At 36.4% G+C, this 26,050-nt stretch overlaps 2 protein-coding genes across 2 annotated transcripts; one reads left to right on the top strand and one right to left on the bottom strand.

Annotated features, from left to right (window-relative positions):
- The first annotated feature begins 659 nt into the window (after positions 1-659).
- si:ch73-86n18.1 (uncharacterized protein LOC564061 homolog) lies at positions 660-3,934 on the top strand. The gene is made up of 3 exons (XM_047361810.1): positions 660-666; positions 2,166-2,337; positions 3,735-3,934. The coding sequence occupies exons 1-3, from the start codon at positions 660-662 to the stop codon at positions 3,895-3,897; spliced, it is 342 nt and encodes a 113-aa protein (XP_047217766.1). The 3' UTR covers positions 3,898-3,934.
- On the bottom strand, positions 3,928-26,050 carry LOC124865839 (T-cell surface glycoprotein CD4-like). Its single transcript, XM_047361313.1, has 11 exons — positions 25,953-26,050; positions 12,704-12,825; positions 7,948-8,015; positions 7,712-7,867; positions 7,439-7,588; positions 6,924-7,154; positions 6,461-6,823; positions 6,069-6,338; positions 5,817-5,917; positions 5,669-5,712; positions 3,928-5,561 (listed from the first exon to the last, which is right to left on the bottom strand). Exons 3-11 carry the CDS (start codon positions 8,000-8,002, stop codon positions 5,531-5,533), a joined length of 1,401 nt encoding a protein of 466 aa, XP_047217269.1. The 5' UTR covers positions 8,003-8,015; positions 12,704-12,825; positions 25,953-26,050; the 3' UTR covers positions 3,928-5,530.

Genomic DNA, 26,050 nt, shown 5'->3' with positions numbered 1-26,050 from the left:
GTTAGGCATCTGTCTTTGCCAATTTTAAAAGTATTTGGGAACAAAGAGAGAACTTTGCTCTTAAAAGTAAATAATAGCAAATCCGTGTATCAAGACTTTGACCACCTGTATCGGTTTATCTAAGCTGGTGTTGGGAGCATCATTAAGTCAATCCAGAGGAATGGACTGCAGAGTATTGTCTTCAAAAGTATTAATTTTCCACGTTTTTGTCACGTTTTGTCACATTATAATGACAAACTTCAATATTTTTATTGGCGTTTCTTGTGATAGACCAACAAGGCTTTTAAAAATCCTTTAAAAATACTAATTTGAAATGTGTGGCATGCATCAATATTCACCCTACCTCACTCTGATACCCCCAATTAAAATCCATTGCCATTTCCTTCAGAAGTCACCTATTGGTGAATATATTTGTGTGTCCAATTTATTCTCAGTATAAATACAACTGTTCTGTGAAGGGTTCACAGGTTTGTTAAGAAACATTAGTGGACAAACCGATTCATGAAGACCAAGGAACATAGCAGGGAGGTCAGAGTTATGGCTTTGGAGAAGTTTAAAGCAGCGTTAGGCTTTTAAAGAATATCCCAAATATCTCACAGGTTCTCAGGCCATCATCTGAAAATGGAAATAGTTTGGTACAACTTATAAACTACCAAGAGATGGCAGGTAGGATAAGGTGAGCAGAGAAGCAGCCAAGAGGCACATGGGAACTCTGGAGGAGCAGTAGAAATCCACAACTCAGGTGTTAGCTTTACTGTTAGCAGTGTACTCGACAAAGATATGGCAGAAAGCTAATGATGCACATTACCCTGAACACAATCTCTCTATGTGAACATGGGTGTGGCAGCATCATGCTGTGGGGATGCTTTTCTTCAGCAGGGACGGGGAAGCTGGTCAAATTGGTGGGTAGATAGACTTAGCTAAATACAAGGCAATCATGGAGGATTAACTTGAGATTGTAGTGGAGATTCACTTCGCAAACTGTGTATCATTTTCCTTCCACTTCACAACCCTGCACTATTTTGTGCCTGTCTGTTACAGAAGCATTCAGTTTAGCAAAAATGAACAATTCAAATTCAAGGGATATGAATATGTTTGCAAGGTACTGTTTACACACAAATTGTTTGTTGATGTTTTTACACTGAAGTTTATTTTCAAAAACCAATTGAATTCCCAGTTACCTTTAATAATCGATAAAAAGCGAGGAGGGGGAGGGTGTGGGCTGCAGAGCTTCAAGTCCTCTTGTAGTTTGTTACAAATGTAAGAAACATTTCATGACACTGAATGTAACAAAAGTCTGTGAGCGTAGACTAGCTGACGTGGATAAATTACACCTTCCAAAAGTGTTCATCCGCTTTGAACCTTTCCACATTTTGTCACATTTTAACTGAAACCTTCAGTGTATTTTCTTGGAACTTTAATGAAAGGCCAAAATAAAATAGTCCAATGGAAAGTCTTTCTGCACATGTCCTTACCAGCTTTGCAAATCTACAGGCTGATTTTTTTTGTCCTTTCCTCTCTATAAAAGAGCTTCAGTTAAGTTGGATTGGATAGGTAGCATCTGTGAACGTCAATTTTCAGGTCCTCCACAGATTCTCAATTGGATTAAAGTCTGGACTTTAACCGGGCCATTCTAACACATTAACATGCTTTGATCTAAGCCCCTCCATTGTAGCTCTGGCTGTTTGTTCAGGGTTGATGTCTCGCTGTAAGACAAATCTCTAGCCACCTAGCCTGTCCGTGTTAAACAAAAGTATTCCCACACCATGATGTTGCCACTATCATACTGGTAATGGCAATGGCAGTTTTTTCACAACTTTATCCCTGACCTGTCTTGTGTTGCTTGGTCTTCATGAAGCTGGTTTTTAACGAATGTTTTGGACAATAAGCATCTGCATCATCATCATAGATATGGAAAGATGCATTTGTGATATTATGACCCAGACTATAAATGTGAATTGTAAGAAGACTTGCCCCAAATTACAGAGCCTTGAGAGGAACAGTGTTTACGACTAGAAAGATCATCTTAAAACCAGCCCATTGCTTGGTCTTATATCTGAAATCCTCTCGTATGAGATACCATGATCTAAAGTGTCAAAGGGTTTTCAAATCTATAAAATATGTAGTACCATAGTCTTTCATAATTGATGTGTTTGTCCTGACAGCCATACCCTGCAAAGAGTGTCGTGATGGATGGCTGCAGGTCGAGGATCAGTGCTTCCTCCTGAGCAAAGACAGGCAAAATTTCTCCACCAGCGCTCAGAAATGTGTAGATATGGGAGCCCATCTTGCCATCTTGACCACCAGAGAACAGCATGTAAGTAAATCAGTTCAACGGCAGTGTACTTTAAAAATAGCAGTATCGGATAATTGACAGCACTGATTATTTTGAATTAAATATAAGATATATTTGCCTCAACATTTACAGCTTCAAACTTCAGTAAACACGTGTGTTGCTCATACCGCCGATGGTTCTGCTGAAGTGATGGGTTAATGTTAACATGTTTCCGCTCTGTTTTGAGAGGATTTGTTCTGAATTCAGATCAAGACATATTTCAGTCAGTTCTATTAAATTCTTTGTAGACAACATTTTCACTAAAAGTATTTACCTGCTTTTACCAAGTATTTGTAAAAAATACAAATACCTGTGTTTCAGCAGGACTCTGCACAGCTAATTAGTCACACAGACACAGATTGAGTGCTGCAGCAGCCAATACCGTCATTCTTTTACTGTGTACATCATCGTAAAGAGTGAAAAACATTTGCATTGTTAAGGAAAACCCAGATTAGTTTGATCAACAGAATAATGTGAACAGCCTATAATAGTTTTGCAAGCACTGCATGCAAAAATCGGCTGTGATTATTTATAAAATGGCTGTATAAAACATGGCCACGTGGCTCACTAGGATGAGGCTGACAAAATCACAGCCGTAGCAGGTGTTGGCAAGTTAAGTTTAGTTGGGAGCTTTGACAAAGATGTTTTTAAAATGCTCATATCAGATCCAACATGCAGAACCTCATGATCCAAAAGTGTACATGACCCCTTAGTTTGATGTTCAGACACAAAAGATGACAGAAAAAAACAGTAAATAAAGAGAAATTGGCAAAGAATTGCAAAGAGTATTTTGTTTTCAGTGTAGCTCACATCCACTCACACAAAAAACATAAAACGATTCATAAACTTACACTAATGCTTTGCATTTACAGACCTATGTGAAATGTTGCATGTAGGTCATGCATGCTGTGAAGCATAGAGTAAGACGCCCACACTAGATTAATTTTATGCATGTTCACAAGAATACCCTTCAAATAAATATGATTGTTGTAGAAACAACTGATTTCAAGCCAGACATGAGGATCAGGATTAGAAAAATACAGAGAGAGGTGTTGTTAAATAAAACTATCAGCAGTCTTTGATAAGCTAATACTTCTATGCGAAGACATATTGTCTTAATCGTGCTTTGGCACATTGGGTTAGTATTAATTTAGCATGTGGTAGTATAAAACCTGATAAATGTGAGTAGTTAATGGGAAACCTTTGAGGGATTCCCTCTACAAACCTCATGGGGGCGCCTGAGAGTCATTCTGTGTTTTATTTTTTTGAAATCTAAATACAAACACCTGCTTTCATGTTAGTACCTACATTTCCTCTTATGATTCAGATGAGTCTTTAACACATTCAAACACTTTCTCAAGCTCATCCCTTGTTTCTTTCCTTTCATGCTTTTTTAAAGGTTCTGGAACGTGCACAAATCAGAACCAGTCAACCACCAATCCCAAGGGCCTGAAGGAGAGGACTGTGCGGTGGTGGACAGCTACACTCAGAGCTGGTACGACGTTCCCTGTGAATTTGAATACCCTCGGGTCTGTCAGAAAGGCGCCAGCCCGCTGCTATGAGAACAAAGAACACCTCTGCAGAACCACCACTCAGCTGCTACTATTGATCCTTTATTGAAAAGCTTTTACATATTACAGTTTCTACTAACCTCTAAATCAACATCTTTTTCTGTCAATTAGATCCTGTTTCTATTTTTAGGAAATAAAGTATCATTGTGTGTGCAGAAATAAAATATATTGATTTTTTTCTTTTATAAATGAATATTTATCTCATGAACAGATAATAAAATATCACTGAAACTACATGACAAGACACTTAACAAAATGACAAAAAACTCAAACAGTATTTCAACAATGATAAAATTCACAATATTACAAATATATTACACTGTAAGTACAAATTTCTGACTTCAAAAGGTTTCTGACTGTGTAAAAAAGAGAGTAAATACAAACTGTCGTGGTTTATAAAAAACTAATTAAACTTATTCCTGGATTTAAGTTAAATGGGAAACACTACAAAGACAACATATCAACATCAGTACAAGGCTGTCAGTCGGACAGATCAGGAAGCAGTTACTGGTCAGAGAAAGGCTGTGAACTGCCAATTATTACAGAAAAACAATTACAATCTTTATAGAATTACAAAGACTTTTAGGATTTACTAATTTAACATATCTGTCTTTATTAAAAAAACATTTAGGGAAGCATAAGAAGCTCTGAGCAGAGGGCATGAGGATTAAAATGGGTCTTGTCTGACTCTGGCAGCAAAGACAAAATACTGCATGGATCATTAAAATCACTTTTTAAAACTGCTTTTTTTAAGCTTAAAGTAACCAGAGAACTCTGAACCCACAAATGTTACTTTAAAACGCAAATGTAAATAATAAAAAAAGGAAAAGAGCTGTTGCCTTTTTGTGGTCTGAAGTCTCAAAATTGATAGATATAACCATTCAAGATGTCCTCTGAGCGTCATTAAAAGCCAGCATCCACGGTGGTTTCAGGATGCAGTCCTCATGATGTTCTATTTCTATATAGTCTCTATGCTATTTTTGTTTAAATACAGAGTTTGAATATATTTTCCAAACCACTGTTTGCTGTTTTTTATATTTACAAAGATTGTGTCAACTCTTTTGTAAATGGTGGTAAAAAAAAAACATCCATTTTATGTCCCCCCCCCTCCCCTCCCATGAACATTTCAGTTTAAATCTTTAGGTATTTATTAATTTCTTTAAACTATTCAGATAAATATGCCTCAGTATCATCGCATATTCTGTATAATTTCATTTTATTGTATAACATTTTTTTGAAGGTTAAAATTTGCAAACTTTTACAAAATAAATCATTGGTTGGAAAAGTGGGTACAAAATGTTTCCAAGGTGGCTAATTTGTTTTCTTAAAAAAGCCAAAGATGCAAAGTTCAAAACAGCAAATGTATGAGATGGCTGAGAGGTGAAATAACTGTTACCAATAAAAACCAGTCCAAAATGGCAAATAAACCGGTTGATATATACAACTTTAACATTAGTTTTCTGTCGTCTTTCGTTTCAGCAACGTCTGCATGTTGTCTTTTCTTCCAAACTCATCCAACGCATTAGCGAGTGCTTGCACAGTTCAGAAAATACGAGGGTCCGTTTGGACAGAAATGTCTTTGTATGCATGATGCCCTGGTGTCCTGTTGTGAATGTCCAGACTATTAGGCCTTGTAGAAACCTTTTGGCTTTGGGCTGAAATAGAAAAAAAATTAATTCAAGAACAGATACAAAAATGCTAAATGTGTGTAAATGTAAATATGCATGCCATCCTGTCAATCCAGGAAATGGTGAACGCTTACTTTTTGCACTGGCAGAGTCGGTGCCTCAACTGTCTCATCTTCCTCTGATGTGAGATACAAGAAGAAAGACAGGCAGTGAGATGACAAGTTCAGAAAAGCTCAAACGTAGGTTTGTTCCAACTGAAAATGAGGACGAGTTTAAAAGTACCTGTCTGCGCCGGAAGAGGATAAAAGCGAGTATAAGGAGAAGGATCAGGATTACTGCAGCACCACATATGGTCACCAGCATCCACACAGTCAGAACGGGTTCTGTGGAGAACAGAGAAACAGAGTCATCAAACAGTATACAGTAGCTACAAAGAACGTGACGGGTAAAACCAAGTTTCTGTCTTAAAGTTCTGTGGCCACAGGTTCATAACCATGTCATATTTCCTGCTCTCCTCTCGCTTCCTGTGCTCACCGATCTTCAGCGCTATCACAGCTGACGTTAGTGTCGATCTGTTCTGCCCCGGCCCCGGCTCCAGCCCCAGCTCACACCTCCACCTGCCAGAGTCCTCCGTGCTCACTTTCTGGATGATGAGATGGCCCGATGTAAGCTTGGTGTTCGCCAGGGATGACGTCTTTGGGGGGAACCATTTCACCTTAACGTTAGTATCCAGAGGACCGCCAGTGGAGCAGGAGAGGTTCAGGTGATAGCCTGAAATTAACTCCGTTGCAGGGGAGGGGATGACTGGAGAACAAAGAAAAAGTAGAATGATTTTATTTTATGAATTAGAAATGTTAGTAAGTTACTGTAAAAAAGAAATAATAAGCACTACAGATTAAACAAATTGAAGTTTTGTTTTCACTTACTTTGCAGAACCTCTACATGCACTGTCCTGCTCAGAATGAAGCCATTGTTAAAGGTTATAGAGCAATTGTATGTCCCTCTGTCTTCTTCCCTTGACAGTTTTTTGTGCAAAGAAAAATTTCCATGCGTTGTAAAGTTTTCACATCTCAGTCCTCTGTGTGGGTCCAAATTTTTCAGTTGTCCATTCCTTAGAGAGATGGAGAAGATGGTCTTTTGAATGAAAGATGTTTTAGGGATGAAGACCCACTCAACGTTCTCTATTTTGGACAGTATTTGTTTCATGAAATCATTGGGAGAAATCACAAAAGGCACGGTGAGGGGGAGGTTTGTAGATGTATAAAGAGATTTGGATGTAGAGGAGAAGTCTAAAACAGAGAAAAATAGCAAGAAATAAAATAGTTATTTTTCAGAATGCAAGTAAACCACTGCAACATGAAAAAATGTGTTCACACCCCATTAACTCACCTACAACAGAAACAGAAAATCTGAACATGTTTTGTTTTCCATTATTTGTTACAACACATGTCCACTCTCCATTGTCTTGGCTTTCGGCTTTCTTTCTAACCAGGGATGAGATGGATAAATTCCTGCCCGTCGGGTTCTTCCAGTAAATCGCGGGTTTCCATTCAGTGGTAAGATTGCAGTTCAGAGACAGATCATCTCCAGGGACCAATGGTTGGGCTTCATTCATACTCACTAATACACGCACAAAAAACAGATTTCATAGATACGAAAATCTGAATTAAAAGTCTTAAAAGAAGCCTTTCAGTAAGGAATTATTTCAGCTAAGGTGCAGTGAGTCAAAGTTTTTGTTGGACCTAAAAAAACTAAAAATTCATAGAAATCAGTGAGATTAAGCATAAGACTTAAGTTAAAACTGTCACTCTGAGCAAGACACTGTAATTTGTTAGTACATATTTCCCATTTTAAACTTAAATGTGTTCTGGTTAGAGTGAAATACATTTAGGTCTTTTTCTTACCATTCACTTTAATCAGGATAAATTTTTTTGAATTGTGGGTGTTAGAATTATCTGACATTCTACAGACAAAGGTCCTAAAGTCTTCATCTCGGATGTTTTTGATGGTCAGTATATTGGGAGTTATGGACAACCTGCCACTCCAGATGTCACCTGTAATGAAAATTTGATTAAATAAATAATAATGCCAAAATTACTGAACATTATAAATGTTACTTTTACTGGTTAACTACAAAAGAAAAATTATAAGCTTTGTTATTCCAAGGCTTCTCTCACCTGGATCAATACTTTTTCCACCTACATGGTTAATGCTAGCAAGCTCATGTCCATTGTCCTTATCCAAGAACCAGCGCACGTAAAAAGTTTGGGGGAGTTGTTTCAAATTAAGGTCAATGTTGTCTCCAACACGAGCATAAATCACTTCAACAGCCCCTAAGAGAGAAACAATGTTAAGTGTCGACATGCAAAACCAAAATGTCTTTTCAAAACAATCTGTATTTGGTGTTTCTTACCCATCGTCTTGTAGGCAATGATGAGAAACGTGAAGAACTGAAGAAGATCCTTCATTTTGGTGTCCTGCCTGAAAAATACAGTTGGAGAAATGTAAGATACAAAATGTTGTAGTGGATAACTGAGTTGTTGAGATCTTGAAAAGAACTGTTTCACAAATTAAAATATATTTTTATACTATTAATTTGAATAGTAAATCACAAGTACAAGCTTTTCTTATTTCAAGTGTAAGACATAAACCATGGTGATTAGATTTCCACAGAAAAGGACCAAAAAACATAGCGATCCAAACATTAAGCTCTGTGGAACACCTCTGGCATTTTTTAATGAAAAAAATAAAATATATATATATGACCACATTGTTGTCCTAGTTCACTTGTTCAAACATCCAATAATGAGTTACATACTTACAAATGTAACCAAACTAACGAAGCTGTAGGCACTGTTTTTGGATATACTGCGCCCTACCATGTCCTGCTGTGTTAGCACATTTCTTTTTTTGTTTTAATTCACACTTTATAGAAACACGATAAGCCAGAAAGTGAAATTGAATTTCTGAATTAACATCTCAGAAAACAAAATGAAGCAATGTAGCAAACAAACCAATATTTGGTTGCAGCTTCTAGAAGTATATATTTTTTAAACAAAAATTCAACACCTTTGTTTGGTAGAAGTGTCCTTATTTTACCGTATAATGTTGTTTCCATATTAGATTGTAGTAAAAAGTGAAAGGATTTAACTGGAAGCGACCCCAGGGTTGTGGTGGTCTCAGATTTTGAGAGATTTGAGAAGATAAAAGACGAAGGGTTCAGAGAGCTGAGAGTAGGAGGCCTGTGGTGGGCTTTGGATGAAAAAAACGCAGGCATACAATGAGGGGAAGAGACACACAGAGAGCGTATGCTAGGTTGTGGTGGGACTTGATTTAGTTAAGGTGCAGATTCTTATCCCAGTCATACCCTCTCCTCTTCCTACCCCTGCCTCTCACACCCCCTCTCTTCCTCCTCTGTTCCACGAAAGACGGATCTCTCCACGCTTAAAGGGAGAAAAAGAGAGAAAAAAGAGAGACCACAGCACCAGCAGCACACAGACTGTGGTTTTTAGCATATGTTTCTCCTTTTATGCTTGATTTTATTTCTCATCTCACTTTTACTTCTCTTTTACTTTGAGTTATGTAAAAGAAGCTGGTTTAAATAATTTAAATTAACGGATAAGTGGAGCATTTCCCCCACAACTTTGATTCACAGAGGAAAACGGGTAATTTAAAAAATAATGTTTTTAATGCATGAGCGAAAAAAATTCAAGCCTTTTTATTTGTCACCTACTTTGCAAGTTCTTCATTGCTGTTTAAAATGATTTTAAAATTTTGAAGACCTTGTAAAGCTCTGTCTGGTTAGAATTATACCCATTATTTGAAATAAATAAAAATAAATGGTACAATTTGTTTAAAATATGTTTTGAATAAAGATAGATACTTTCCTATGAAGTAAAGACAAGAATACTGGGCTTTGATTTGGATTTTAGTGAACATAAGAAACTCAAATGTTAGCTGATATTGACAGCTCTGTATTAATTTTCTAGACATTTTTATCTTTAGGTTCATCTTATAGTTTACCATACATCTATCTATCTATCTATCTATCTATCTATCTATCTATCTATCTATCTATCTATCTATCTATCTATCTATCTATCTATCTATCTATCTATCTATCTATCTATCTATCTATCTATCTATCTATCTATCTATCTATCTATCTATCTATCTATCTATCTATCTATATAGATATAGATATGTATATATATAGATATACATACACGGGTGTATATATACAGTCATATTCAATAAATTGGAATAAGTCAAATTAAGTATTTTTTGAAAAAAATCTTTGAGCAGGTTTTAAACATAACTTTCAAAACGCCCACATTTCTGCATTATTATTTAGATTTTTTATTGGTCTGATTATTATTATAATATTCTGATCTTAAATGTTGGCGGTAAGCAGAATTTACTGAAATAAAAGCTTGAAAACATCAATTTGTGTACAGTTAATCTATATAATGTCTGTCACTTAATGAGCTAAGTTACTGAAATAAATTAACTATTCAACAATATTTAATTTACTAAAAGGGTCTGTATATATAAAAATTGGCAAGGAATACTGGTTTTGCCAATGATGAATATTTCATATTAATAGTATTTTAATGACATATTTCACTGTTGAAATAACAAATTTGGGTTTTCACTAACAAGTATTCTTCAGCCTTTGCAATCTTTAAGTGAAAGAGAGACTGTGATGGCTGCTGAAGCTCTCTTCCTGTCTGTGTCATGTGACATGATCTGGGTGAGTTGCTTAAATGTCCCCTGGTCAGATGTCCATGTAGGGGAGGGAAGCTGCGCAGGGAGCAGCAGAAACACCTCCAACACTTTGTGCCAACGTTCACTGAGTAATATCAGTGCGGAAACATGCTAGCATTAGCCAAAGCATGAAAACATCATCAACAGGAGAAAACGTCAGTTTAATGAAAACTATGGCATTTTTTGTCAAGTGAAATATACCTTCACGCCTATTTGGTGAAGCTGTGGGCATTTTAGGTGACCTTTTGTTACAGCATTATAGTAGCGTAAGTAACCTAGCTAACCCCATTTCGCAGCAGCTTTTTAAAGATTTTTTGCGGCACTACTGGCCTTTTTTTGTTATTTTTTTAAAGAAGCAGGAAGAAGGTGGGGCAGAGAGAGGGGCAAGGCATGCAGCACAGGTCTCTGAGGTCAGGACTCAAACCAGGGACAGCTGCGTTGAGGACTAAAGCCTCCATATACGCACGCTCCTTGCTCCATGCTACGCCTGCAGCAGCTTTTAAAGGCCATGCTATGGCAACTCTGGTCGCAGTGACGCTTTAATTCAGACATCGTCCTTATCTGATGAGATGTTGGGTGTTAATTTACTGCTGCTGAATTTTTAGGCGTATGTAGTTAAGCTCAAAACTATTCATACCACAGGTAGATTTAGATTTTAAATAATTTTTATTCAACCAAGAAATTTTTCTCTGGTAGGGAATGAGACAGTCATCTCTCAAAGATAATAAAACAATATACAATATACAATTTTTGAAAATAATAAATAATCTGTTTTTATTTACATATTATAAGAAAATAGCCTAATGAAAATCATTTAAACCCATCTGAATAATAATGAAAAATCTTTATTGGCATCACAGCAATAAAACCATTCTTATAATTGCTGTCCATTTGACTACCGTTTCCACTGGTATTTTGATTACTTTATTTTTGGTCTTCAGATCAAAGTGTTTAAGGTTGGAGGGCCTCTTTCCAATCACCCTAATCGTTAGCTCTCTCCACAGACTCTCCAATAGTTTCAAGTCTGGACTCTGGCTGGGCCGCTCCGAAACACATATTTTGACTTCCAGTCAAAAGAAACTAATTGGTAAAATAAATAAAAACATACTTCAGTGTACAAAGCAACTTTTAACGTAGCATTAGATTTGGAATACCTGTAAACGATTAATCATAAGTGACTTGGATCACTATTAAAACAAAAATTATATAAATGTGGCCTTTATCACTGAGCTGATGGAAAATAAAAGTAAAAAAGATAATTTGCATTTGTTTTGACCTCTCTTCCTCTCTTCACTCTACATTTATATAGCATGCTCTTAAGACAGCCAAGAGTGCAGTGTCACAGGGGTTAAGCAGATGTTCAAAGTCTTTGCACCTGTTCACCAGTTTAACCCAGAAACCACCACAAGGGGGGGGGGGGGGGGGGGGGGGGGGGGGGGAATGAGGGTCAAACAGGGCGGAAAGGTTAAAGAAAAGGAGAACACAGGGCAGGCAGTGGTTCAGTCTTAACTGAGGGGGTTCAGTAATGATTTCTTGGTTTTATTCTTACAGTTTTTAATTTTATTCTCTGACCATAACAGACAACAGAAGCATAGTCTCATTATTCGCTGCCCTGTCCTTTACACATAAAAATTTGTTTTACTGAATTGCGCCTTCTTTTTACTCCATATAGAGTCATTTAAACACGCAGTTAATACAGACCTAAACTTAGACGGATGAAGTCATAGTTTTAAGAAAATCCGCTGTAGGAGGTAAAGGTTACTGTGTGTCTTCCATTGTAACTGATTGCACACAAACTGATAGTTTATCTTTCTAAGTTGTTTACATTATTGTATTGTGTCAGTTTATGCATGATTAAAATAACAATTTAAAATCCTTATTTTGTTTCTTTAAACGTATTTATATTTTAACTCTACAATTTTTAAACTGCACATCATTTGCACACAATGCAGCTGTAGTGCTTATTGCAGCGGTCAGCTGTCCGATACCTGTAAATCTCACTTATTATGAAAAAAAAAGAAAATAGACATTATGGGATTTACTGAAGAAAAGTTCTCAAAGATTTAAATTGTTTGCAGCCTAATTACATATTCATAATATTTTTCTGTTTATTCTGTGATTCTTTGCTGTGCATTATGCACTTTATGTTTTTATAATCAATACAGAGAATAATTATTGTGTCAGTGAATAAAACATGGCATTCATAGCCTGTGATTACATAAATAAATAAATAAATAATGTCTGATGTTAAGGCCTCGGTGGGCCTGCGGGGTAAAGGACTTGAAAATATAGCAAATTGCAATATTCAAAACAGGTGTCATTGTTTAATAAAGATGTTAGGAGCAATGTACGTGTTTTAAAGTAAGTGTAAATTTAGTTTAAAATAAAAAGCGTGTACTTACAACCCGTCAAGCGTCAAGCTCAGATATGTCCTCAGTGATCCGGAGTCAAGCGGAAATGCTTTGTGTTTATCTAACGAGCTCTGTTTTTAAGGACCGTTGCACCTCCCACAGCAGTGATTGGTCTAAAAGAAAGACACACGATTGTTAATTAAAGCCAGAATCAGAATAATGACTTCTGATTGGTTGCTACAGAGAAAAAGGAGACATGTCTGCATAAAAAATACACTTTTTTACCATCTTAAACGGTTTCCATTTAATTGTGACAAAAATATCAGGTCGAATTACGGCTCAAAAACACAAAACTTATCATTTGACTAGTCTAAAGACACCATATTTAATAAGTTAAATTCTTTTAACAATTTTTGACAGTTTCAGTCAAAAATATTGTATAAATAGCCAAATAAATAATCTAAAGTCCCTGTAAAGTAAGACAAAGAAAGTGGTTTCTGTAGACCAAGCCCTTTTTAAACAAGTCACAATAATCTTTATGCACTTTATTGCCTTTTCCTCTAATTTGGACAATACATCCGAACGCCGCCTTCAGAGTGAGGGTAATTTTAAAAAGCAACCGTCCCTGAAACTAAACGACCGAAACACAAATACATAAATAGATGAGGGTGATTACAACAGTAACTTTAAGAACAATTTAGAGTTGTTATTATATTCAGCATAATTTAAAATCTGGGGAAAATTTAACATTTTTTTCTCGGAATTTCATGACCGACCTCAGCGTATGTCTCAAAACATCAACCCTTCGACCATGAAAGGAGGTTTTCCCTGTTTTTAGATGTACTTTTTTTAACGCCTGAAGCGGCTGAGCAGGGTAACGGGTATGAGGTTTGGTCGCACCACGAAAAATAGATGTTGGAATGAAGCTGAAGAAGTTGAAACATGTTGCTGGAGCAGAGGTCATTTGGATTGTGAATAGTCAGCATTTTTATTTCTTCTTGTGCGTTTCATAATGATGAAAACTCAAAAAGGGGAAACTTATTGTACCACACAATCTCATAAAACCCACCAACGAGCTTTTGCAAGGTCACCTGCCGTCAGACATTTACCATCCAAACTCTGGACGTCCATAAACTTCTTTTGTATGGCTATTTCAGGTCAGCCTAGTTCTTTGACTACGTTTTTTAGCCCAATTTTCCCATTTAGTCCAAAATAAATAAAGCAGGGCTTTTTTAGGCCATTTGATCAACCGTAACATGTTTAGACATGAGCAGATCTCTTGATGCGGACGGCTTTTCACCATCTTTTCAACTACATTTTGTCATTGTTCAGACAGAAGGGAATATTGTCTTTACTGAGTCTTAGCTCGAGGGGGGGGGGTTACTTTGTCTACTTTTTTTTTATTGTTGAAGCTGCAGCTTTAAGTAAAAGCTTTAAAATCCAAAACCCTGTATTTTATCTTCATCAGAATAAAAACAATTTCATTTTAGTTTAGACTCATCTTTCATAGTTCCTCATGTGAAACTGTTGTACTCTGGAGAACGGTGCTTGAGTTTAATCAAGATCAGGACAGAAAATTGTCCGTCTGAATTTGGTTTTTGAAGACCTGCCAAACAGTCGGTCACCGTCAATAATGTGCCACGGATTACTGTTGGGAAATGGCCATTAAATACTTGCTCATTTTAAACTTATTTTTAGGATTCATCTCTCTAAAGATCAACTTTAATAAATCTGTCTTATATAGTTGATGCCTGTGGACCATATTGGTCTTGAAATCATTTTTTATTCCTGCCCAATGGTGCTTTGCTTTTGGCAGCTTTACTACAACAATACGTCTGAAATACTTTGTGTAAATTTAAACTTTTCTCCTCAAATGGCCATAGTCTCCTCTCTGTTGGCTGGGCAACACATATCGCTCCTTTTCTGCTCCATCTGACTGACATTAGCTCACGGATAAAGTGTCCTTTGTAAAGCTGGAGAAAATTAAACATTCATCTAGTTCCTCTAGCCACTCCTTGATTAGTGGCCCCTTTACAACCCTTTTTATTTTCACTTAAACTACATATTTTTAAGGTGTCTTTTTTTGTTTCTTAACTTTTCAACAGTTTATTAGGTGTTCTTTGTTTAAAAAAACAAAACATGATAAAAAGTACGATAAACTAACAATTCAAAGTTGTTTATTTTTGCACTAAGTTGGATATCTAGCCTTTGCTCTTTCATATTAGGTCGTTTTTGAATGAAAACATTAAAAAGAAATAAAGATGCTTTTATGAAGAAATTTGAGTTAACTGCATTTAAATGATACAAAAATGAGTGAAATACCGTGGGTACGATCTGGCAACCCACAGTTTTAATAAGTCTGTAAATGGAAAGTTTTATTGTTTTCACCTGAATTTCATCTGAAAAAACGTCTTTCTTTAAAATGTGTGAAGAGACAAAACTGAATTTAATCACTTGGAAGCTGTTAATCAAAACCCAACTGTGACATTATGAAATTATTTTTTAAATTGTTAACTTTCATTTAGACCCTTCAGTGCTTTTTATTGTAAAAATTCACATTTAATTTCTTTGTTTCCGAGATATAAATTAAATATCTATTATCTGTGTAAAAATCGATTTCTTCCAAAAGTACTCATGGACCATTAAAAGGATCATTTTTGAACACCATCAATTAAATGAAAAGATTTCATTGAAAAATTGGGTCCAGATCTTTGTAGAAGAGGGTCGTGTAGATCCAGAACATAATAAGGGTTTACCAGATTGAAAGGAACTTTTTGTGTTGATCATTTTCTCTTTTCTTAGTCAGTCTATTCTCAGCAACACAAATGCGAGAACAGACTAAGAGTCTTTCTTGAAAAACTGTTGATGTTTTTAGCCAAGTTTAATTAATGAGGTGCACAAGTCGTTGGTTGTCTGTGGTCCAGTTGACTTTCATATTAAAATGAAAGTAAACCAAATGTGGTTAATAAAAGATGAATTCTTTTTGTGGTACCTAGCATTTTCCATTTTCCGCTTCATGGTTGAAAGGCCTCGCCCTAAAAATGTTTTAAAATGTGCCCGCCTGCATCAAGCGCCTGTGCCAGTGGGTCAAATTTGCGGCAATGGCCTCACAAAATCATCACTAGAGTCTCGTCTCTTGTCATCTCTGAGTTTAGAAAATATCAGATAAAGGTTAGAGACGTGCTTCGATGCAGAACAGTCCTTAAGAGCTATTTTTCCTGCAACGTTTAAATGCTTCTCTTTTTTAACACACCTAAATCAAATGGCTCGCTAGCAGGCCTCTGTAGAGCTGAGGGACGATGATGTGGGAATTCAGCTGTGTTTTGGAAAGGGATGCATCTAAATATTGCAGGAGAGCAGCTCTCAAGGAGCACCCGTGCTTTGATGCAAAAACTGGGACAATCTACAAATATCTTCTATATGTTATAATCTTTAAATGAAGAATCAGAATCGGCAGGTCACTCCTCAAAGAAAACTGGATATCGGTATCAGCCAGAAAAAGTCTGATCGGTGCATTTCTAAGAGTTACAGAGACAAGTATCATCAACAGAAGTAGAAACACCACTTTTTAAACCTTTGTGTGCAAACTAGCATCAAAGACTTTAGTTTCTTAAATATAAGTGAAGCTGCACACAACCAGCCGTTCTTTTTTTTATCATTTCTCATACTAACTGCGTCATATCTTTTTAGAAACACAAACGACCTGATAGGACAATTTGTAAAAGAAGAGACTTTATTAAACAGATACACATTCACAAATTTCACACTGTTAAAACTGTAGCTTTTAAGCAAAACACTGATATTTTTTATGTGCAAGAGTATTGTTCGTGTATGGCAGCTCCAGTGATCAGATCAGTGGGCTGGGTGCTTCAGAATCACACTGCTGAGGTGGTTTGGAGACAGGAACCACAACAAGGACAAAACAAACATCTCATACACGTCTTATGTGTCTCTCTGAGGTTTCTGTGCTTGCCTCTGTACTGCCTTCATGAAGGCTTCACACCTGCTCCTGTTCCCTCTGAGCTCGTAAATGAAACAAGCCTGTTGTTTCCTCTGCACAGCTAAACCTGCAGGTTAGAAACACGTCTCCTGTGAATAATAACCCTCCTTAAAGAAAATCTGGATATAAATCTGTTTAAAAACGAAGACTAAACGTGGCGTTCTTCTCCTCCCCCAGTGGACGTGTTTCTGTTGATTCGTGATTTTGATGGAAAACACCTGAAAGCGAGGACTCCCTCGTTAGTCACTCACCTAACGAGGGTGTCTGTATCACATCGTGTCATTACCGAAAGAAAGAAAGACCCAGTGTGGGCCACAATCAAGAAACAAGGAGTGATTCACATATTTCACTCTGCTCATCCTCCGTTTTCTCCCACAGAGGGTTTCCCTCAGCGATCGATCTCAGTTTTTCTCTATGTTCTTTGCATGGAGAATAACCATTTCAGGTTGAAGCTGCTGTATGCTGTTAAACAGACGGCAGCAAACACTGGAGGCTGTCTGAGGCTCGGTGGAAAACAGCCAAACGTTTCATTCCCTGCAACACTTTAGATGTCTCAATAATAAATAAATGTCAGTGGAAAAGAAAATCAGAAACAAGTGACATTCTGCTCAATGACTGAAAACATTTTTGTCTTTTACATCACGAAGGGGAACTTCATTCAAGCTTTTTTGAAACCTCAACCTTGTGAAACAGTAGACTAGGACAGAAAAGTTTACTGTCTCTCCCACTCGTTTCTTCTTCATCTGTGATGTTATTTTTGGTTTGTAGGCTGCTCACTGATCATTTCATCGAAATGGAAATTTAGATTCTTTGTTTTTGTGACAGACCGAGTAGTTTAACACAAAAAGGATTACAGTAAAGGAGATCATTCCAGTACAAAGGTAAATACAGTATCAAATGGAGGTGCAGTGTTAGGGTATGTCTTGTTATAATTAAAAAAAGACACAGTGCCTAGCAAAAGTATTTACACTACTTTTTCCTTATTTACGTTAAGGTAAGGTAAGGTAAGTTTATTTATATGGCGCTTTTCAGCTTTTCAGCAACGAGACACTCAAAGCGCTGTACATACAATTACAGTACAATCACAAAGCAAACAAACACATATACAGACACAGAAAAATAAATCAAATGATAAAATCAAACAACAGAGGTAATTTTAAAAAAGTAAAATAAAATAAAACAAAGAGAATAGAAGGATGGACAAGAAAATGAAAGGAAAATTGGACTGAAAACGCAACTAATCATGCCTAGATGGCACAGTCAAAGGCCACTCTAAACAAATAAGTTTTTAATCTTGATTTAAAGCAACTTAGGGTTTCGGCGCTTTTACAGTTTATTCCAGATTAGTCGAGTATAAGAACTAAAAGCTGCTTCTCCATGTTTGGTTCTGGGTACGCAGAGTAGATTTGAGCCAGAAGACCTGAGCGGTCTGGGTGTTTGATACACTGACAACAAGTCTGTAATGTATTTTGGTGCTAAGCCATTCAGTGATTTATAGACTAGAAGTATTTTAAAGTCTATTCTCTGAGCTCTGAGTTAAAAACACAAACTTTAAAGAAGTTATTGTGATTTTATGCAATAGACCAAAGCAAAGTAACACAAAATTGTAAATCCAAAGGAAAATATATGCATATTTTTTCAAAATCTGAAATCTTTAAAAATCTGAAGTGTGGTGTGCATTTATATTTAGCTTCCCTTAGTCAATCTTTTCCAAGTCCAGATGCAGGTCTTTCATATCTGTGTCTCACGGCTTTGTGCATGTGGACACTGAAATCTTTTTTCCCCTTTTTCTTTACAAAACAGCTCGAGCTCATTCAGATTAGATGCAGAGCATCTGTTAACATACATTTCCAAGTCTTGCTGCAGATTCTCAGTTGAATTTTGATCTGAACTTTGACTGGGCCATTATAACACCTGCATATGCTTTGATCTAAACCATCCCATTGAAGCTCTGGGTTGTCTTTTTGCTGGAAACTGAACCTCCAGTCCCAGTTTTACATCTTTGGCAGGTTCTAACAGGTTTTCTTCCATGATTGTTCTGTATTTCGCTCCACTCATCTTCCTTTAGCTCTGACCAGCTTCCCTCTCCTGCTGAAGAAAAGCATCCCCACAGCATAATTTTACCACCACGATGTTTTGCCTTGGGCCTGGTGTTTTCATGATGATTTTCTCTTCTCCACATTGCGTTCTGTATGTAGGTCCGAAAGTTTTGGTCTCATCTGACCAGAACATTTTCTTTCACATGTTTGCTGTGTCTCCAACATAAGTTGTGCTAAACAGGACTTCTTAAAGACTTTCTTTCAACAATAGCTCTCTTCTTGCCTCTCATGCATAAAAGGCAGATTTGTGGAGCACATAACTACTCCTTTCAAGAGATTCCAACCTAACTTGCTTTAAACTTCTCTACAAATGTATTTCTGACCCTGTTCTTCATGATGTTGTTTGTTCATTAATGTTCTTTACCAACCCTCTGAGGCCTTCAGAGAACAACTGGTCTTATAATGAGGTTAAATTACACTCAAGCAGTCTCTATTTACTGATTGGGTTTAATAGTGGTTTTTATTTAGGGCTATGGGAGTAAAAGTGGTTTAATACAAATGCACGTCACACTTTTCAAATTTTCATTTGTAAAAATTTTGAAAACCATGTATCCTTTTCCCTCCTATTTCACAATTATGTGCTACATTTTGTTGGTCTATAACATAAAATCCCAACAAATATATTTAATAACAAAAATGGGGAAAGGTTCGATGGGTATGAAAACTTTTAGAAAGCATTTTACCGTCCTGATAGAATAACCTAATTACAACAGAAACAAGCTCGAAGGAAGCAAAAGACAAAGTAAAACCTCAAACTCTGGGCGATATCTAAAGACAAATAAGCCTCTCTTGTTTCGGGGCACAGAGCTGTACTATCAAAGTTTTCAAAAGTGTGTTTAAAGTGACCTAAAGTCACTCCTGGTTAGCACGTAGCACGATACTTTTAAAATTGTTTAGCAGGTTTATTATGGATAGTGCTGTGAGGTCGGAGAGCCTCGGTTAAAAGAGGCTGAAAGATAGAATTTATAGACAGTCCCATTAACACCTGTGGATATTTTAAATAAATGTTTCTGACGTTTAGAGGTCTGATTAGAGAAACATAATAATATCCAAATGACACAATCTACTGAAGAAGAAAAAAGTGATTCCACAATGAATATAACCTAACTAATAGTTTTGTTGAGAAAAAAATAACCGGTAAAGTACAACGGCAGAAGATGTCTGCATGAAAATGTGCCTCATCGATTCTGAAGAAGGTCCGGTCTCCTACCGTAATCATTAAGGGTGCGTAAAAAGTAAAAGATCTGAGCCTAGCGGTTTTTGCATGGACTGCTACACTGTTGAGCAACATTTTTATGCTCAATCTCACCAGCAGTTTCAGGTCAAAGGTATAAAATGGTTTGATTTATTAGTTATTGTTCTCAGTGAGGCACGTTGCATCTGCGATTTATTACACGCGCCGTGGTTGAGACAGAAGCCCACATTCTGCCATTTAAACCATGATTGGTTAATGATGACGTTAGTTTCCCATGGAAAACCTGCAGTGCCTACCTTCTACACTGTCTGCATCATTTACGGTTTACGCATAAAAATGCTTCTATATTCATGTGAATAATCAAGATATGTGAGCTTTTTTCTTTTTTTAGGTTTACAGGGAAAGTATAAAGTAAGCAAAACGTAAGCTGCTTTAAACTAAAAGCATTTGAAGATAAACAACTTATGTAAAAACAGGGTAAATTAAACAAATTATGTTGCTGTTGGATGTTAGTTTGATTATTATTCTTTTAATGACATCAACAAAGTCTCTACAGATAACATTAACTATATATTGGGCTCTTTAGTCATTGGGCTGAATTAGGCAGTGCGTAAAGATTTAAACTGTTTTGGGATATTAGTTTCTATCCATGGATCAGGAATTCTCCAAATTTCTTCCTAATTTGAGCTTAATACAATTGTCTAAATGTAACACAAACGTCACACATCTTAGTAGGAAAATGAAGTCTGTCATTCCTGAAAAGCATTTTTTGTTATCTTGTTTTGAAAGGTCCCTTTTTCTGTCCTCTTCTGATGTAACAGAAGAGAAAAAAGGTAAAAAGTAATTAACTCTGAGATATTTGTTTTATACATTTTCTCCTGAAAGTCTAGCCAAACAGTATGGTGGGTCTGGATATCCATCAGTGTCACGGCAGATTTGTTCTACAAAACAAGCAAAACGACATATTCACCATGTTGCAATGTTAGCGTTTTAGATTTAAAATCATGATACATGGTTCTAGCAACACCGAAGACAGGCCATGTCAATTATAACGGTGACAAATGAGGAGAGAAAAAGGAGAAAGGTCATTGGAAACCATTGAAACTGATTCTGAGCCATTGCAAAAAAAAAAAACATCGACAAACAAAATGACAAATATGCACAGCTAAGCTCCAAATTAATTCAGACCACCAGCTGCACCACTGCTGGTGAGACGTACCAGAGCAACAGTCCAGTTTAACCATTGCATCCTATTTTCTTTAATGTCTACCACAACCCCCCCATGAAGCACAAAGGTGCAGGAGAAAACACACTATAGTGTAAGGTGAATCGCTACAATATCAGCAAAGTTGAGAACCTAATCCCTCGAAATCGCTTGAAAACATTTTATTCAGGCCGAGCCAGACGTCTGATCAAGATCTGCAGTTTACGTAAACGTGAACTCGAGTGATTATGATGCCTGAAACCTACGTGGGACTGCAGCTACACATGAGGGGAGTTTACAGGGAGGGAAATCACCTCACACATGATCATTTTACACTGGGAGAGTAAGAAATATAGTTTTAAAATTATTTAAATCCTTTGGCAGGGGTTCAGTTTGCACCTGCACCCCTGGCCCAGCTGGCAGCTTGTTTAGATCGCTGTTCTGCTCTGAAAACTCCCATACTGACACTTTTAACTGCACTCAACATGTAAGTGACACACATTTTTTGCTGGGGTTTCCTGTATTACAACGGTTGTTTTAGGATAAAGAAAAAGCAATTAAAATCACATTAACGGATCCGCTTTGGCTCCTGACGGAAAACACAAGCTGAAATGGAAATACAAGAAGGAGGGATGATCACCAGGTCATGAATTTTAGTTTCGCTTTGAATGCTTGACTGTGTGCGGGTATGTGTTAGCGTGTTCATTTGTGCAAGACATTGAAAAAGGGGAACTGAGTAATGCAGGTTATTATGAATCTATGAAAAGGGAATCCTATTGTCTCATATGAGAACACCCCCAGTGAACACAACTAAGTAATCGCCTGCAGAGAAGAAGAAAACGCACATTAAGACTTGACAGTAGACATGAATGTTGGCAGAAATGTGCATTTTAACTCCAGCAAGAGGAAATGAAAATATTTAATGGGTTTTTAATCTTTAAAATGATGCAGAACAAAAGCTGTGTCACTTTAATCAGGTACAAAACCAAGAGTTTACCAATAACTGCTGTTCTTCAGGTTTATGTGCAATAAGTGGACTAACAACAAAGTAATCAGCAAGATGTTTGGACGATGAAGCCAGTCGCTGATCCTAAATGCACATAAAACACAAACTGGCACAAAAAACCAACAGGCTGTAAGTAAAAAAAGAGCTTAAAATAAGTGGGACTGCTGGAGAACTGCTGAAGCAACATGAAGAAAGAAGGGCCTGCAGGACTGCAACAACATTATAAAGCAGAATTTCTTCTTCTTAGTTTTACCACAGACTATTAACATGCCGAGAGTATTTCACAAGCAGAACAACACAATCCCTTCTTACGACGTATCGACCGTAAGAGGACAAGCAAATCTTTAAAGGTAATCTCTAAAAAGAATCAATAACTTTTCCTTATTTTAACCAAAACTCATGAAAATAAGTGAAGCTGTTCTGCCTTCAGACAAGATCTGGTAGCAAATATGGTACAAAATACTTGGTTTTGGACAGCTAACGCAAATGAATTACATAATACACACAAACACAGACCCATTATACTATATACTATGCAACACTGTGTAATTATATGGTTTCAAATTGGATTAAATGGAATAAAGAACAAATGGCTTTTTGAAGCAATTTAGTTTGCAGCGAATAGAAACATAACAAAGCCTAATTCTTTTTATGTTATAACATTACATTCTCCTGTATTTTGCAAATTACATATATTTTCCTACATAATAGAAGCGATACTGTGCTACACTGTCCAAAGTAGCTCAATTTTAACCTCGACTATCTTTAAATCATTGAATCTGACCCACTTGCAGTCCATACGGGTCAGTCACTGGGGCTTTTAATAATTTATCAAACAAAAAGGAGACAAACAAGACCCCGAACCTCTCATCATCACAGATTATATGACAGGCAAAGACACGAAAGCAAGAAAAGCAACAAGTTTCACCAGTTACGGAAGTTTAACAGTGTTACGAATGCGCTCACATCTAAAAATTATACAAAAAGAAAACCAAAATCGTTGCATCAGGTCCAAAATAAGAACAAGTAAAAGTATTTTAAAATTTTAGTTAATGTCTTTAATTTCAACTGCAAATAAAGTTTTCACAAAAGGCCTATTTTTTATTGAACAAAGTTTTTTAAATAAAAATTGTTCTTCAAAGAATCATGAATTATCCTATTTTATGTTCCCAAATACTTATCTGTGACTTACTTAACCCTATTGTGGCAAACAAAGCAGTAAGCTTAAAAACCTGATTCATGGATTTCATGTGGCTATAATCAAGCAAACTGTGTGGTAGAGCATCTATGCTTTCAGAGTTGGACAATAAGAGTTGTGTTTATACAGCCTGAGAGTCTGAGTAATTACTTATACAGAGATGAAAACAAAGGGACAATATGGAGAGACTGTGGTAAGACACAGCTAGGAATTTTATTTTTTCACCATCATAATGCTAAACAGTCAAAAAGATATTTTTGTTTGATAAACGTAAGAAAAACAAACATTTGAAATCAGTGATATAAGGGAAAATTTCTAATTTGTTTGCATTTTTGTTCTATTTTGTTTTAATGCTGGATGGCCAACATGATCAAAAATCCCAGTAATCGAGACTGGACGATCCAGTTTAATTATCATACTGGATATTTACTGAGATACAAGACCAACAGCAGCTCTGGAGGGGACTTAAGAAAAATACAGACCTTTGTTTACAAAACACAAGAGAGACAAACAATTTACCTCGGCCAAAAACGACCCAACAGACTCGTCATCAGCTTTTTATTTTGGTGCCATTAAAGTGCTTTCCTTTTAAAATGACCTTTCTGTATTCATGAATGTTTTCAGCCTTGGAAATGAGCATAATGAAGCAGGATCTAATAATTATTTCACACATTATTTCTGCATTTTTAATTAAAAGGAGGGTTTTTACTTCAAAATTCCAGCGGCAACAGAACCTTGAATCACAGAAAGCGAGACTAGAACATCCAATTTATTCTGTGTACTGGATAGTTTTTTAGATTTTCGACAACACTTGTTGAGGTTGCATTTGTAGCACCAGCGTTTGACCAAAATAGCTTGATTTTTGTTACAGAACAAATGCAAAAGATTTTATTTTTCACCATCGCAGTCCTTCCCTCTCAAAATAACTTTTTTTGGTGTAATGAAGGTAACCCGTTTTCTAAATTAGTGACAAACGGGAGGACTAGGTCAACATTTCCCATGTTATTTTCTTACTTCATGCTTCACTTGGCGCCAAAATTCCAAAGCAAGCCTACAATCCCAGTTCTGTAGCTCAAATTATAAAACACGTTCTTGTAAACCATCAAGACACAAAATGTCTGCAAGTAAAAAACGTATTAAATGATTACCTTTAAGGGGATAGCTAGCAGTTTTTTACGCTATGACAAGGTTTAAGGGTTTCATTTGAACTCTTGTTCCCGTTTTGTCAGAGTGGATAAAAACTGGAACGTATTTTGTGTTTGCAATAAACTCCTGCAGTCAACAGCTTGAAGTTTCAGCTGTTTGTCATATGAAACTTATTTTCTGAGCTGTGCAATGATGCTTTCCATCCACAGAGAACATCGAAATGGATTTATTCTTATTAAACCTTCACTGGAGTTGCACAGAGAAGCTCCAAACTGCTTACGATAAAACCCAACAGTAACACTCGTTACAAACCCTGCATGAACCTAACGACCCCATTAGTATCATAAATTACACAAAGTATGCCCTGTATGAAATGTCTAATCGTATTGCTTTTCATCGAGCCAAGGGGAGGCCTTATGGTCACGTTTTGTCAAGAATGTCATTATGATGTTAATGTCAGTTATAAAACCCACGGCTCCTCAGAAAAACACATGAATGTTCTGCAGTTTCCCACAATAAATGTGTTCCCGAGGATCCGGACATAGCTTGCAAATAACATATTTTTCAAATGCAGATAAACAACAATTAATTATTGTAAACATTTCCACTTGCTACAGTAGTCAAGTTAAATATTAGCAGCAGCTAAAGCTAAAAGGATCAACATGCCCTCCCTCATAGAACAGCTCTACTCTCCTGGATTAATGTATTTTCATTTAAATCTAATTTTCACTTTAATGTGTGATATGCTGGAGTAGGATTAGCACACATTTAGCATCCTTTTCATCCAACGATTGCAAAATATACGTGTTCCAGCTGCCGTTGCAAAAGTTCTGATCTTTCAATGTAAAGACAAGTAGATATATCTATTTTTGGCATGTAGGACTTGACATTTTGAAATTCTCTTCAGGTTGTCGTTAGTGTGTAAAAAAACAAGTAGAAACACTCGTAAATTAGTTTCAGGGAGGCAAAGCTAATCATTATGTTTGGGGTTTTTCAGATTTGTTCAGTTAAATCTAGTTATAAATAACAATAACTCAATAAATCTCATTAAATATGATCCAATTCCTGACTTCTTTTGTGTTTTTATCAGAAAGTGACAATAAGCACAGACTGTCCACTGATTTTTTTTATGTTTCTTATACTTATTTAAATTATAGGGTTAGTTTCTGAGGTCAAACACAACTGAATCTGACCCTAAACATGTCAACTGTTGCACAGAGTAAATTAATTGACTAAATAAGGCCTCGGTCACACCAGTGTTTTCACACTTATTGCCCTCTTGCTCAAGCAGCTGATCAATTGGTCGCGTCTACACTTGTTCGAAGAGATATTTTAAGCCCTTCATCACTTTCCTGACTTTTATCTCTTCCATCAGAATAAAAACCTGTTTAAATTGTCTACTGTCTTCTAATAAAGCTGTATGTGAAGAGAGAATATTTAGGAGTTACTCACTTGTGATGTTCTCAGTACAGCAATGAGTTCAGCTTTGACATATGGCAGCTTGTATGCTGTGACGCGGTCTTGTTCATACACAGTTACACACACACAGG

Source organism: Girardinichthys multiradiatus, chromosome 3 (assembly GCF_021462225.1).
Source record: "Girardinichthys multiradiatus isolate DD_20200921_A chromosome 3, DD_fGirMul_XY1, whole genome shotgun sequence".
NCBI classification, from domain to species: Eukaryota; Metazoa; Chordata; class Actinopteri; order Cyprinodontiformes; family Goodeidae; genus Girardinichthys; species Girardinichthys multiradiatus.
The sequence above is the reverse complement of the archived record's forward strand: the minus strand, read 5'-3'. Positions and strand labels throughout refer to the sequence as shown.

Coding starts and splice junctions, on each gene's coding strand:
- si:ch73-86n18.1 (XM_047361810.1), top strand. Junction 2,338..3,734: donor GTAAGTAAATCAGTTCAACG/GCAGTGTACTTT, acceptor GCTTTTTTAAAG/GTTCTGGAACGTGCACAAAT.
- LOC124865839 (XM_047361313.1), bottom strand. CDS start 8,002: ATGAAGGATCTTCTTCAGTTCTTCACGTTTCTCATCATTGCCTACAAG. Junction 7,868..7,947: donor CATTGCCTACAAGACGATGG/GTAAGAAACACC, acceptor TTTCTCTCTTAG/GGGCTGTTGAAGTGATTTAT. Junction 6,824..6,923: donor ATTTTCTGTTTCTGTTGTAG/GTGAGTTAATGG, acceptor TCTCTGTTTTAG/ACTTCTCCTCTACATCCAAA.